This window comes from Calliphora vicina, chromosome 4 (genome assembly GCF_958450345.1).
Source record: "Calliphora vicina chromosome 4, idCalVici1.1, whole genome shotgun sequence".
NCBI lineage: Eukaryota > Metazoa > Arthropoda > Insecta > Diptera > Calliphoridae > Calliphora > Calliphora vicina.
The window spans coordinates 15,580,266-15,597,017 of record NC_088783.1 but is presented as its reverse complement, the minus strand read 5'-3'; the positions used below and the strand labels follow the sequence as shown (position 1 = coordinate 15,597,017).

The following is a 16,752-nucleotide window of genomic DNA, read 5'->3' as shown; positions in this document are numbered from 1 at the left end:
AACGGTTTAAGAATTCAATAAAACACGTGCTAAATAAACTGCTTTTGATTTCCGGTTTAAAGTTTAAAAGAATTTCCAAAAAAATCAGCTAATTTCCGCTTCATTTTAAAATTGAAAAAGTTAAGAAATAAATCTTTCAACAGTTGAGTTTGTTTTAAAACTTTAACAAGGGTTTTTTCTTTAAACATTTCTAAATGTTTTAATTTTAGAAAAAATAACCAAAGTTTCTCTTAATTTTATTTATTTAATGAACCCATTTATCTTAATACATTTTTTTTGGGAAACATTAGTCCCTTTTTATATCACTCCATAGCTTTTCTTGGCTAGGCTCTAACTAATATGGTAATTAATGTACGGTAAGCATATTCCCCAAGAACAAAACTATTGCATTTTGTTTAATACCACAAAAACGAAAAGAAAATGAGAAGGGAAAGGGTTGGCTTTTCCCAATGTCCTTATAATGTGTACGAAATACTAAACACTCTAATACAGTTTGCGTACATCGTAAGTCACGTCTGCTATTTATTATTGTTATAGAAAGTGACCAACTGCAATAAATCAGTGTATGTGTTCTTGTTTTGATTTTATTTTTACGTACGAGATTCCATGTCATGGTAAAAGGGTTTTATGCTGAATTTCCCCAAGGAGTGATAAGTTAAAATTGTAAGCAGCTGAAGTAAAATTCATACCAAAGTCCCATTAATGAATGTTATTTCTTCATTTATTTGTTAGAGAATTTGAATTAAAACAACATAAAATCATATAATTAATTTTCTTGTATTCTATTTTTTTTTGGTTAAAAAAGCAACATATTTTGTGCAAATAAATCTTAGTAAAAAGTGTATTTTCTTGTTAAATAAAAAAAGGATTTTGTTTTGTTTGTGATTGGATTTTGTTGCTATAACAAGTGTTGCTTAAATCGTAATGGAACACGAAATTGTATAAAATATTCTGGGTAAAAATGTTTTGGCTAATAAATAGTCGTAGGATTTTTGCTTATATTTCAGTGGGCCAATTATGGGCTATGATATATTGATACCACATATGTTTACATAGGTTATCTAGGGTCTTCTATATATTGATTTCAACAAACATACGGACTACCGATATCGGTCAATCGATTCCGAGTTATGGGCCTCTGAATTGTCTCTGAATCACAAATTGTTTTAAATTTGGATATAAACCATCCCAAATTATTAACACATTTAAACAATTCCTGATTTTATATTATTATACACAAATTGTAGCCAATATTTAATTTACGATATCATATAACATTTAAAATCTCGTTTTTATTGGTAGTTGAAAAGCGGTTTCGCATACATTATTTTTCTAGATAGCCGGACTGCGGCCTGGGTTTTAAGCTCTGTATTATATCGGTCAACGTCTTATATGGTAGTTTTCTTTAATTACCCATAACTCGGAAATAAGATATGACACGCTAAATGAAAACCTGAAGTCTGTACATAAATTATTACAAACAAAAGCATACCTTTAATCTGACATATTTTAAGTAAAAAGAATTTTCCAAAAATAATTGGGATAAAAACACAAAGTTTTGACTCTAATGGGTTCCCAAAAAGCTTTCCAATGAAATATATATCAAAATACAGTATATACCAAATTAGATTAAAAAACAACAATCAATATTCGAACTTTGGAAGCCCATATCTAGGGAACTATGGACTGCGCACAAAAACAAACTATACGAAGTTCAGCATAAAATATGTATCTCCGTTAAAAATTTGGTTACGGCCCAGAGTGGCGCTCATAAACTACCCTTTTTATTCAAAAAAACATAACATTTCTTTGTTCTTCTATACTCACCACATTACACCACATTGAGTAAATTGTAAGTACTCGCTTAAAAATACAACCCTACAAAGAATAACAAAACGTGCTGAACTGTCAAAATAACATTTTATGAACGTGTGTGTGTGTGTTTGTGTCAATTAAAGAATTTGCACGCATGTTTTTCGTTTATTTTTATTCATCGAAATATTGTGAAATTTAGTTTTAAAATAAATTAATCTAATCCAAAGAAAACAAACAACATGAAACTACAAATAAAAACGCTAAACCAAAAATCTCTAGTTGTGGACATAGAGGAAACCAAAACAGTTTATGAACTAAAGAAGGAATTGTCACTGTATCCCGATATTGGTGTCAAACCAGAATTGCAGAAACTTATCTATGCCGGTAAAATACTCGCCAATGCTGAGAAGCTAAATAGCTACAATATAGATGTAAAAAAGTTTTTGGTAATCATGATACTAAAGCAGCCACTGGAAGAGTCACCAAAGGCAGTACAAGCACCGCAAGAGACTGTTAAAGAGGAAGTGGTCAAAGTGAAAGAGCCAGAGACAGAGCAAGAAAAACAAACAGTTAAAACTAATGAACCAACCACAACCTCGCCAGTAGTAGCACAGCAAGTTGCTCAACCAGAATTCAAAACACCTACAGCACCGGCTGACAGTAAAAAAGATGAATTAGTTGCCCAAATTGTAGGCATGGGTTATCCAGAGTCTGATGTACGAAGAGCTTTAGCGGCCAGCTTTTATAATGCTGAACGTGCTATAGAATACTTAATTGAAGGCATTCCCACCTCTCCCTCTACACCCGAAGGAGAAAGTTATACCGATACGGATGCTGATCTATCCATGACACCATTTGAGATGTTTCGCGGTGATCCTACATTTCAAACTTTACGCGATGCCTTGCAACTACATCCAGAACTGTTAGATGCTGCCATTCAACGTGTCGGCGAAACAAATCCAGAACTTTTAAATTTAATTAGCGAAAATCAACAAGAATTCCTTAGCATGTTGGTTGATGGTTCCGATGATGAGGAGTATGATGATGATGACTTGGAAGATGATGATGATGATTAGTTTAAAGAATGTCTAGAGTTAGAGTACTAGTAATTGTTGTATTTCAGAGAAATACACATAATTAAATATACACCATGAGGTCAGTAAAGAGGTGTAAAAGAATTGTTAAAAATTATGTAAAGAAACTATGTAGTTCATTTGTTATTTTATTAACAAGTTTATAGGAGCCATGAATTTATGTTTTTCTTTATTTTTTTGTATAAAAAATCGAATAAATTATTAATAAAACATTTTTATTATAAATGATTTTGTAGTTTGTTTTGCACTCAGTTTTACAGAATAATAAGAGTAATTTTTTTATAACAATGTGATGAATTTCTTTGAAAGTTATTGAAGTTCTATTTTTGATGATATTTTTGTATCATATTTTTAATTATTCGGCCTAGAATAGAGAAGACAAAATTTAGATTTTGAAATGAGTATGTACTTTAAAATATTTAATATAATAATAAATAATCTCTACATTATCGAGAATTTTTTAATATTAAATTGGGTGAATCATGCATGATTTTACCATTAGCGTGTCATTGGAGATCATGTGTTTATGAGAGTATTTTAATATACAGCTCTACATTCGAATTAGTGTACAGAACCAATGCAAGTTTGGTGAATCGACAACTTTTTTCAGTTTTATATGCATTGTGGAAGATATTTTAAATAATTTCTGAGAACAAGTGAAAATTTAGGACTCGTAATATTAAGCTTTCATTGTCAAAATAAAAATCTGAGATTTTTTCAATTTATAAAATTTGTTTTTATTCGAATATTTTTTAATCGTTTATTTCATCCAATTAATTTTAATATTGTTTTTAAAATTTTTTCAACTTTTTATTCATATCTATTGAATTCTTATACAATTAATCAATTTGAAAACAATGTAATACAAATTTAATTTTTTCAGATTTTTTCAAATTCAAAAAACACCAATATGTATTCTAAAATTGTAATATATACCCGGATTTTTTAATCGAATAATAATTTTAAACAACCAGAAATAGATGTTTATTAAAAATGTAGTTTTTTTTAATCGTCTAATAATAAAATTTTAATTCGAATAATCGATTGAATTTTTATTCGATTAATCAATTAAAAAAATATAATAAAAATTTTGTTTTTCATGAAATACAATCTAATAAAATTTGTCTTTTTCAAATTCAGAAAATTTTTTTTATTATTCGAAATATTATTAATTATTCGAAAATTTTTGAATCCGGTTTTTAATAAAAAAAATCTTATACGAATATCTTTGAAAACTGTTATTTTCATTCATAAATTAGGAACATTTTTTTACATTATTCGAATATTTTTGTTACCTGTTTGTAATAAAATAATTTTTTATCCGAATAACTTTGAAATCGGTTGTTTATATCTTATAATTATTTGAATATTTTTGAAAATTTATTTTATCCGAATAAATTTGCGAACGAAATTTTTATTCCGAAAATTGATTTTTATTATTCGAATATTTTTGAAACGGTTTTTCTATTCGAATAATATTTTTAACACTCACAAATAGTTGTTTATTATAAATTTCATTTTTATTACATATAAATTTTTAAATGTTTAGTCGATTGAATTTTTATTCGATTAAACAAGTAAAGAATATGATGCAAATTTAACTTTTCATGAAATATCTAATAAAGTTGTGTTCTTCAAATTCAGGAAATTGGTTTTTATATTTGAATTTTTTAAATCGGATTGATTTTTTATTCGATAATAATTTTAAACAAATAGAAGAGACTAACAATAAAATTTTTATTCGAATAATCGATCGAATTTTTATTCGATCAATCAATTAAAAAAAAATAAAACCGGTTTTTTATTCTTAAAATTCAGAAAATAGTTTTTTATTATTCGAATATTTTTGAAACCGGTTTTTTATTCGAAAAATTTAATTTAATTATTCGAATAATTTTGAAACTGTTTTTTTTATTCGAATAAAATTTTTACACGCTCACAAATAGTTGTTTATTATAAATTCTGTTTTTTTTAGTCGATTAAAAAATTAAAAGAATATACATACATATTACAATTTTTTTTTTTTTATTATCTTATAATTATTAGATTATTTTTGAATCCGGTTTTTAATACAAAATGTTTTTATGCGAATAACTTTAAACGGTTACTTTTTATTCTTAAAATTCAGAAAATTGTTTTTTATTATTCGAATATTTTTTAAACCGGTTTTTTATATCTTATAATTATTCGAATCTTTTTGAAAAACTTTTACCCGAATAACATTGAAAGCGGTTTTTTTATTCTTAAAATTCAAAAAATTTTATTTTATTATTCAAATATTTTTAAAACCGGTTTTTATTCGAAAAATTTTATTTTATTATTTGAATATTTTTTAAATCGGGTTTTTATATCTTATAATTATTCTAATATTTTTGAATCTGGTTTTTAACAAAAAAGTTTTTTATCCGAATAACTTAGAAAACGTTTATTTTTTTCTTAAAATTCAGAAATTTTTTTTTATTATTCGAATATTTTTTAAACCGGTTTTTTATATCTTATAATTATTCGAATCTTTTTGAAAAAAATTTTATCTGAATAACTTTGAAACCGATTTTTTATTCTTAAATTCAAAAAATAGTTTTTCATTATTTGAATATTTTTGAAACCGGTTTTTTATTCGAAAAATTTAATTTTATTCGAATAATATTTTTAAACACTCACAAAGAGTTGCTAATTATAAATTCTGTTTTTGATCACATTCTTATTTGTTAACTTTTATTCGATTAAAAAAATAATACAAATTAAATTTTTCATGAAATATCTAATAAAGTTTGGTTTCTTTCAGGAATTAGTTTTGATTATTCGAATATTTATGAAACCAGATCTTATTTGAAATTCTTAAATTCGCTTATATTTTACATTTATATGTTCTCTAAAACACTTCTATTATAAAAATATTGATTTGATTAATCTTAACCCCCTGTCTATACCTGATAAATTTTCATCATGATAAACGTCAAAATGGCTGTCAAGAAAAAAATTATCAGGTATAGTCTCCATTTATTAGTATTATTGCTTCGTTATGACAAAGTTGTTAGTGCTTTTGCACAGACAACTTTGTCTTGACAACAAACGTCATTAATTGTTATGATAAATATTTGTCAAGTATAGGGGGTAAGGAGAGAAAGGCAAGACGATTTTCCCTTTACTATTCGTTATATCGGTATACAGAATTTGATCTATTAATTGTATATTTGGAAAAGTTTCCATTGTATTGTCAATTGTATTGTATATTTTTTGTTGTTTTAAAAAATATTTTAAAATTACTTCCAAACCCCTTTTTTAAGGGGGCGTGCCTCCACAACATTTTAAACTCACTTTAATATAATTTCATTATATTATTGTTATAATGAATTAGTAATTATTTTTTTTGTTTGTTAATACAATCTAATAATTACAAACAACCACGTGCATCAAATCCAAAGCTAATTGCACAAGTCCGGCAGAAAAAAAACACAAATGTAAAGAAATGATGGCATTTAATTAGTTTCTAAATTAATTGCTGCTTGTTCGTATTCTGTTATTAAGAAGCAGGGATGCTTTTGGATGCTTAATTGAAAAGTATATTAATTCACCGAATAATTATAATATGTATAATAAAAGCAGAAAAAGTTTTTTTTTCTGTTTTTTCCTTTTTAAAGCGGCTGGCAGGCAGGCAGGCCTAGCAGTTAGATGAAGAAAAAATGCAATCATGTGATGAGCTTGATTACATGCTGGCACGTGTATGTGCCATTGCAAAAAATCACACTCGTACTTGAGTTGAGTTGGAATTAATTTTTAAATGTTTCAATTTTCATATAGACTTGTTGTTGTGAGTTTGTCTTTTGCTCTGCCTCCCTCACTCTCTGGATGGATATTCCTCAACCACTCGAGAGTATTAAAGGCAATCAACTTGTGGCCTTTATGTATCATTGTATATCCATCCAATTTTTTTCCTTATACCACCATCGTGCATCTTTTATACACGCGGATGAATTAAAATAATGCGTTTTTATTTTCTAAGAGTTGTGTTGCTTTCTCAGGTTTTTTGTTGTTGTTCTGTTTTGCTTCGATTTTTGTAGATGATATTCCTAGCTTATTTGTTCGCATGTTTAATTATAATTAGGAAAGAAGTTTGTTTTCTCTGTACTGTAGTATTTTTTTTGTTTGCCAGCAACCACCATCGCATCTTCGTCATCATCATCATCAACATCAACATCAACATCATTCCCATTGAAATTATCATCCTCATTTTTATTACAAGTAGCAAATATGTATGTGTGTATTTTGGTTGTAGATATATTTCGTAGGCTGACATCGGGCATAATTTCATGTTCTGTATCTGTAACTGAGTGGCTGGCTGCCTGTGTGCTGTTGTAGTACAAGTAGCTGGTTGCTGCTGCTGCTGCTGCTGTTCCTTGTTACTTTGGGTTAAAAGATAATTATATATTGCGCTTAATTGAGTGCTCAAATGCGTTTGTTTTCAAAAGGCTTCATTTATAATGCTTGTTGAGCAAAAGGCACACTGGGTGTGTTAATAAATGTTTGGCCAACAATATTGAAATTTAAGTAAATTAAAATCATATTTTTGTAATCCAAAATTTCACAAAAAAACCCGAACTTTGTCCGGCGTCTTCTAACCTTTCTTCTTCAATATTAACGGCATAAAGAACCCAGAAATCAGAAACCGGGTTTATTATTCGATTAATTTGAAAGACAAACACAAATAGCAGCTTATTTAAGGCTAGTTATGAAAATTGTTTGTTTTTTAAATCGAATAACAATGAATTTTTATTCGGTAATCGATTGATTTGTTATTTGATCCATTAAAAATAAATATTAAAAATAATTTGTTTTCCATGAAAAATGTATATCAGAAACATTTTTTTCTCTAAATAAAGAAAATTTGTTTTTATTCGAATATTTTTGATACCGGATTTTTATTCGAATAATAACATTAATAAATATACATAGTTATTTTTAAGTCGTTCAACAATATTTTTTTTATTCGGATTTTAATAAAAATTTTGTTTCTACAAATTAAGAAAATATTTTTTTTTATTCGAATATTTTTGAATCCGGTTTATTCGAATATTTTTCAATACAGATATTTATTCGAATAATAATTTTAAACAAACACAAATAGCTGTTTATTAAAAATTATTATTTTTATATATTTGAAACCGGTTTTTTATTCGAATAATAATTATAAACAAACACAAATAGCGGTTTATTTAATAATATTGTTTTTAAGTCGATTAACAATCAATCGATTAAATACGAATATTTTTGAAACCGGTTTTTTATTCGAGTAACAATTTTAAATAAACACAATTAGCTGTTTATTAAAAATTACTATCTTTAAATCGTTTAACAATAAAATTTTTTTATTCGGATAATCGATTGAAGTATTATTTGATTAATATATTTGGTCAATTCACAAGGTCTCTTATCATGTCATATTGTCCTAATATTTCACAATGGTTTTTATTATTTTTCAAACAAAAAGTGTTCTAAAATAATACTACTCTGTATGCTATGTTTATTGCATAACCAGCTGAGACCCGAGCCGAATGCCTAAGAGTCGGTTAATCCGAGCTTCCGAGTCGTGATATATTAGGACATTATGATAATATGACATGATAAGAGACCTTGTGAATTGACCAATTGTATTAAAAAAAATATGATAAAAATTTCGTTTATTCAAATAAAAAAAAAAATTTTTTTTCTTCGAATATTTTTGAAATCAGTTTATTTATTCGAATACATAATAATTGTTAACCAAGGAAATAGCTGTTAATTAATAATTTCTTTAAATTACATTTTTTTCTGATAATCGATTGAATTTTTATTCGATTAATAAATTTAAAAAATACAATTAATTTGTTTTTTTTCCATTTCATAAAATTGGTTTTTTTATTCGAACATTTTTTAACCGGTTTTTTTATTCGAATAATAATTTTACAAAAATAGCTTAATTTTTGAACAACAAACATTAAAATTGTTATTCGGATAATCAATTGAATTTTTATTCTATTAATCCATTCAAAATTTGTTTCTTTAAATTCAGAAAATTTGTTTTTATTATTCGAATAGTTTTGAAACCGGGTTTTTATTCGAATAATAATTTAAAATAAACACAAATACATTTTTATTAAAAAAGATATTTAAGTCGTTTAACAATAAATTTTTTTTATTCGTATAATCGATTGAATTATTATTCGATTAATCTATTAAAAAAAGTATAATAACAAATTAATTTCTTTAAATTATGAAAATTGCTTTTTATTCGAATATTTTTGAAACCGGTTTATTATTCGAATAATTATTTTATTTAAATTATTGTACTTCATTAAATTAAATTTTTATTCTGATAATCGATTAAATATTTGATCGATTAATCAGTTTGGTTTTTTTTAAATTCATGAAATTTGCTTTTATTATTCGAGTATTTTTGAAACGGGATTTTAATTGGAAAAATATGTTTAACCGTTATTTTTATTCGAATAATAATTTTACAAAAATAGCTATTAAAAACTAATTTTTTTTTAAAACAACAAAAATTAATATTTTTATTCGGATAATCGATTGAATTTTTATTCGATTAATCCATTAAAAAATATAATAAACATTTTATTTACAAGAAATACATACTAATAAATTATTGTTTTTGCTAAGCAAATAGTGGTTAAGTTATTAAAATGTTTGTTGTTAATAATTCTTATTCGAATAATCGATTGAATTTGTATTCGAATAATTAATTTTAAAAAATTTAACAAAAACCTAACTTTTTTATTGTATTTTTAAGTATTGTCCATTAAAATTCAATTTTCCTCACGATATAACCCGGTTTTAATTATTCGATTGATATTATGTATTCGTATAACAAGTTGAAACAAACACAAATAGCAGCCTATTTTTTATAAAATTATTCGTATAAAACAATGAATTTTTTTTCGATTAATCGATTTAAAAATATATAATAAAATTTAAATTTTCCATGAAATCTAGTAAAATTTGGTTTCTTCAAATTCAGAAATTTGGTTTTTATTATTCGAATATTTTTGAAAACGGTTTTTTTATTCGAATAATAATTTTAGTCAAACACAAAGTGATGTTTATTAAAAATTTCGTTTTTTAAACACATTACTGTATAACCAATTAAATTTTTATTCGATTAACCAATTCAAAAAAAAAATGTGATACAAATTTAATTTTTATTTAAATTCTGAAAATTACTTTTATTATTCGAATATTTTTTAATCGAGTTTTCTAAATCGTCTAACAAAATTTTTATTTGGATAATCGATTAAATTTTTATTCGGTTAAAAAATTTAAAAAAATTAAAATTTTTCATAAAATATCAAAAAATTCTTAAAATTTTTAAAAAAAATTTAAATTTTAAAAATTCGGGTTAAAAAATATTTTTCCTGATTTAGAGCAATTGTAGGTTCAAATTTCAATTTATATTTTTTTATTAAATTTTATTATCATCCAAGCCACAGTGTAACCAACATACGTGTATTTAAGTATGATTATTTTCTTTTTTTTTGCTGTTAATTATTTTAATTGAAATGTTCTTTATGATGATCATTTAATGTATTAGATTGTGGCAAATTAGTAAGATAAATGATGGTGTATAAAACTGATGGGATACCACCACAGCTACTTTGGCCAACCAGCCATCCATCCATTCATTTATTTATGCGCTAGTCTTTCGTTCTTTCATACATTTATCCAACCAACCAACCGAGGAGCAAAAGAAATGATTTCAAAACAACCAGAAAGAACAACAATAAACTGTAGTTGTGAAAAACTACACATGTAATGAGTTCACATTTATTTTAAATGCAATTAAAGGTGAACACAAATAAAAATAAAATTATATCTAAATGAAAATTGTTGTTAATTAATTAAAAACAATTTTCAAATACCACCCTTCCTTTTACAGAGATTATGAGAAAACACATTGTAGAAGATTTTAATGTAGCAAAAATGAAAATGCTGTTTTTTTTTAATATTTTGAAACTCATGGTGTGAACTGAAATCTCAGTGTTTACATCATTTTGACAGGTCATTAGACAAGTCAGACCACAAAGTGGTAGTTGGTAGTTATTGTAGCAAAAGGAAGCTAGCCAGCAAATGCAATTATTAAATTTCCATAAGCTGCACAAGATTTTTACTTTATTTTTGCTGCTGATAAATGATAAACGGGTTAAAAATTAAACAACCACCCTGCTTGTTGTGTACAAATATTTTTTTATTCAATGAAAGGGTTAATTTCTAAATGCTTTTTACTTTAAAAAAACTACAATGTTTTTTATATCCTGTAATGTTCTTACTTGCCCAAGCCATTAATTAAAAGCTTAAATGAATGATTGATTAAAGCGCCACAATAACAATGTGAAAAAGAAGTCGTCCTGTTAGCAACACTAGTACAAAGAAACAATAACAAAGCATTTATATACACTCAAACTCTCTCTCTCCTTTCCCTGTATAGTACTAACTACCTGTTTATTTGTCACCCATTTCTCTGCTGAATGTCACCTTTTTTGTCAACAACTTGTTTATGTTTATATATTTACATTACTTTTTAGGTAAATACTCTGTATATAACGGTTTATATACTCTTTTGTATTTTTACTGTTGCTCCTCCTACACATTAGGTGCTACTTTATTTGCGCATCTGTGTTTTGTTTATGCTGCTCCTGTCTGTAGGCTCTTTTGTTAACAAACTACATATAATTATTGTTGTTTTCCTTTTCGCCATTAACCAATGAAGTTTTATTTCCTTTCACTCACACACAGACGCAAAGCATAGACACTAGCTTTCACACACGAGTAACAAAAAAACAACAACCCCTAAGTAAAATTATAAACGACCGGAAAGTGTGAGAGGGAGTGTTTGAATGAGATTGAAATTATTGAGAGAGAAAGTATGTTTCTTACGAGAGTACATAAACACGTTATTCATTTAACACGTGTTAAGGGTTCATTAATTTTCTCATTGGAAAATGTTTGTGGACTCTCTGCAATAATATTTGTTATCACCAGAGAATAACAAACTTGTTCATTTTCTTTACTAGGGGACTTGATATGGGGTTTTATTGGATATTTGATGTATGTATTTATTAAGCACTTTTGTAGACTGATATTCAAGGCCCTATTGCAGATCAGACAGAGCGAACATCCTGGAACATTTTGGAATAAAAATTTCCAATTTTTTATAAGAACTAATAAAAAATGTGCAGTACTTTACAGAGTTAATAAAGTTAGTGAAGAATGTTGAAGCTTAAAATTTATTTTTTAACACTGTGTACTTTTTAAACATCGGTTGAAACTATATACACTCTAAGCACTGCTGGACCTTATTAAGGTCCCTTAAACACCCTTTGATTTTGGAGAAAGCTTTGTTCGGAGTGACTTCATGTTCAGCATCTTGTATGTTAGATCAATCAAATTAATATCGAAGGTAAATCCAAGGCATATACATATGTTGAAACCAATAACCGTTTCTTCATGCTTGGAATTTATCCTTCCGATATATTTTTACTATGCGGGATTTGATTTTCTAAAAAAAATCACTTATATTGCTGACCTGCGAGTGCGAGAGTATGCTGTTTATTTTTCTTATTTTCCCAAAAGCTTTCTCCCGATTAGGAAGCACGAAGGTGATATGCCAGATTTTCCAAGAAATTTTCAGGAATAAAAAGAAGTCTTTGGATGTCTAATCAAGGATGTATGCTGGAAAACACAGTAATATGATTTTCCCAAAAATTTACTTGTTTTTGATGAACTGTGAGAGCTCGTATTGGTGTAAAGGAGGATGATCGTGTTTGTTGGTTGCCTTTCCTTATATCTCCAATGTCTTCTGGGGAATTATTGCTTTAATGATGTTCTGGAATAAAAAAAAAAGTTTATGGATGCCAAATCAGGAATGTATGATAAATGAAACATCAGTGCAATGTTCTCAAAAATTCACATGGTTCCGACGAACTATGGGAGATTTAATGGTACGATGAAGATGTGTCTGAGTTTTCGAACATGTTCAGGAATAAAATAAACTTTGGATTACAAAACAGCCATAAGACCCAATAATTCCATTTGTTTAAAAGTCATATGTTTTGGCTAACCTATGAATGTTCTCATTTGTGTATCTGGATTGCTTTAAAAGTCATGAGAAAAGAAAGTCTGGTTGAAAAATCAGAAATCTGTGGCGTTAACTTTCCATTACGATGTTCTAAAAAAACTCGCATGAATCTCCCGGTCTGTAAGATCTCGTATTGGAGTCTCGGAGAATAATTATACATGTTTGACGGTTGCTTTTCCTTATGACTTCTATAAAATTATTGTGTATTTTTTATGATCTAATGGTAAGGTGGTGATGGACATGTTTTTCGGCTATGTTCTGGAAGAATAAAATCTTCGGATTTTAGGCGAAAGACACACTAAGTCGAGGTGTTTCCAAAAGCCGCTTGTATCGGTTGACTTATGAATGCTCTAATTTTCGTAGAGGAGAATTCTTTGTGTTTCTCGATTGTTTATCAAATTTATTAAAAATCAAGTCTTTGGTTTATAAATCAGGGCTGTGTGATGAAAGAATCTCCATAACGATGTTCTCAATATTCGCATGTTTCTGCCGTGATGTAAGATCTCGTATTGTAGTCTTGGAGTAGAACGATTTACATGCCGGTGGTTTTTCCTAATTCCTAGATTTTTCTGTAGAAATAGAAAACCATTTGCTTCAAAGAGCTTCGGGATCAATCCGCTTTTGTTGAAATGTCTCTTACCCCCATTAACACGAAGCCTGGTTATGCGTTAACTAATAGTTATACTCTCGGTTAAAATTATTTTTGTATGAAAACTGTCTTTATAACTATTAGTTAACACATAACCAAACTTTGTATTACTGGGAGTTAATGTTCATTGCTATTGCGTTTTGGGTTAATGTGTATAGATCCAAGATTCGTTAACTATCAAGCATTACTATCGAATTCGCAAATGTTTCTAATTTAATTTCGCAATATCAGTTCCGGAACATCAATCATATTTGCTGTCGAAAGTCAAGGGAAGTTCGAGAGGAGTGGAATAGCTGCCACTTCATGAGAAGTACGAGTGGAATATTCAACTCTCCTTGATCGATAATTCATTCATCATTTCGCCATAACGATTTGAGATATTATTTGGCTTCCTATTCCTATTAGTAGATGTTTTAACATCAACAATATTTGCTGGAACAACAAGGGATTTTAAAAAAAAAACTTCATGAGAAATACGAGTGGAGTGGAATATATGAAAATCTCCTTGATTGATAGGAACTTCATTTCGTCGTAACGATTTAAGATATCATTCGGCTTCCTATTCCACATATTTAAAGTAGACATATTTAAACTTCATGGGAAGTTCGGGTGCAGTGGAATATATGCAACTGTCTTTGATCGAGAACTTCCTTTTGTCATAACGATTTAAGATATCATTTGGCATCCTATTCCACATATTTAAAGTATGTAGATGCTTTACACGAAATCAGTTCCCGAACATCAACAATATTTGGTGGCACAACATGAGATTTTGAAAAACTACATGGGAAGTTGGAGTGAAGTGGAATATATGAAACTCTCCTTATTAGCTAAGAAGTTCATTTCGTCATAAGTTTTTTAGATTTCATGTTTACTTTCATATATTTAAATGATAAAGAATGAAATATCCATGCATTTCAAATTATTACCCCGAATACCTTGACGATTTAGATAAAGACCTAATAATTATTTTATATGCTGTTGTAATCCTGTTTCACGTATTCTAAGTTTAGATGATACCGCTGCTGGATCCTAGTGCTTCCTCATAGGCTTTGTTAAGAAACAAAATGCAAAAGTCGTTTATGGGACGATGTTGTCAACTCATTCGAGGTTGACCAATTGACAATTCATCCACAAAAAGTTGCTGTTTGTTGTGAATTTTGTTCCGACAGCATCATTGGATGGTATTTCTTCGTAAACGACTTTGGCGAGATCATCACCGTCAAAGTCGAGCAGATCAATGATTATTAATTTCTTTTGGTCCGAATTGAACTTTTTGGAATGCCACAATAAGGTGACGTGAATTGGAAAGTCTGATTTAACCCTACTAAACTATTTCTGGTTGGAATTTTTATTATTAACATCATAATAATCCATTACAAACTAATTATCCCAATACCTATGTCTTGGAAGATTTAGCCGAGTAAAATTTGGAAGAGTTCTAATCCTAAATCTAAAATATGTTTTAAAAGAAATTTTATAATGTTTAACTCTTGTTGCTACTCGTCTTATATTTAAGCTTGATTAAGTCATAATTCATTATTATCCAATTTATACGATTCTATTCTAACAAAATTAATATCTTTAATGACTATTTTACACTGGAATAAATTTTCTCTCTCACACACAACTATTACCCCTGTGGAATTGGAAACAGACAGCATGGTACAACAATTTCAGCCCCCCCAAACAAATACACAAGCAAAAGACAGAGAGAGATATAGAGAGAGCAAAACAACTTACATTTATACAACAAAAAAAAGCCGGTCTCACCATGAAATATGCTCCGAAAGCGAGAGGATACATCATCTCTGTTTGCATTTGTTTATTTATTTTTATTTTATCACACTCTGCTTTCAAATGAAACGTAGGAATGAATGAAAACTGCATTGGCAACATAAATGTTTTCAATTCGATTCAATTCATTCGTCGAAGTATAGTCGGCGCCAACGGACGTTTGAGCGGTAGATAACGGTTGAAAAATTTTGTGCATAAATATAAAATTCTGTCTTGTTGCAAAAATAAACAAAATCAAACCAATAAGAATTCAAATTAAAAGGAATTTATGAAAATACACAGCAAAAGCAACAAATCAAGTGCATTCACCACCACTTTAAGTGTAAACGCACAACACAACAACAAAAAATATAAATAAATGAATTGACATTTGTTCAGTGTTGCTACGAAAGTGTCAGTGTCATTATCTCACTCACTTGTTCTAAATAAAATAAAAACCAACAACAACAACACAAAGTCATTAGTGATCCATCATCAAATATAGTAAAATCGCTTAAAGTGTTTATATTTATACTTATGTAGGTACATACATATATTTGAAAAGTGTGAAAAAGATTAGTGTTAAATAAAAAAATTTATAGTGTACAAAAAAAAAAATCAAAATAAAATTAATTACATTTTAAGGCAGCAGAAATTGAAAATTTGGAAAACCAACAAATTATTTGAAAACGTGCAAAAATTCTTCATTCTCACTTCGTTTACATGTGTTATTTAGCAGTTAACAACGCTTAAACGATAAATAACTACAAAATACTTGCAACACTTCCTTCCCTGCGTTAATTGTCTAACGCTGACAGACGTTACCATATTTGAATTTATTTATTTATTTGCCTCGTGGTTGCCAGCTTCATCAGTTTTCCCTCTTTCAAATTGTCTGCAAATCAAAGCAGAAAATCATAGAAAAAATAAAGCAAATAAACAACATCTCAATTAACGTGTGCGTTAAAAAAAACATACAAACATCTACATTTATCCATCTATCTATCCATCCAACCAACCAATTCATTCATTGATTCGTCTAACATCTAAACATACTAACGAACAATCATTAAAACAACACAAAACAACTAACGTATAAAATACCAAGAAAACAAATTCAATACAGCATTTGTGAAAAATAATAGACAATACTACGTAATTGTGTGCAAAAGTTTTTAGTAGTTAAAGAAATAAAGAAAAATACGAAAGAAAAAATATTATTATTAAATACACATCAATTGAAAATTGTGCTAAATTGTTTAAATAAATAAATGCAAAAAAATTGAATT

General features: G+C 27.7%; 2 protein-coding genes across 2 annotated transcripts in view; both read left to right on the top strand.

Moving 5' to 3' along the window:
• The window catches only part of Bx (Beadex), a 94,919-nt gene that overhangs the window by 13,267 nt on the left and 64,900 nt on the right, over positions 1-16,752 (top strand). The gene's annotated exons all lie outside the window — the stretch shown is intronic.
• LOC135956825 (UV excision repair protein RAD23 homolog A) lies at positions 1,937-3,137 on the top strand. Its single transcript, XM_065507418.1, has one exon. It carries the CDS (start codon positions 2,055-2,057, stop codon positions 2,889-2,891), a length of 837 nt encoding a protein of 278 aa, XP_065363490.1. The 5' UTR covers positions 1,937-2,054; the 3' UTR covers positions 2,892-3,137.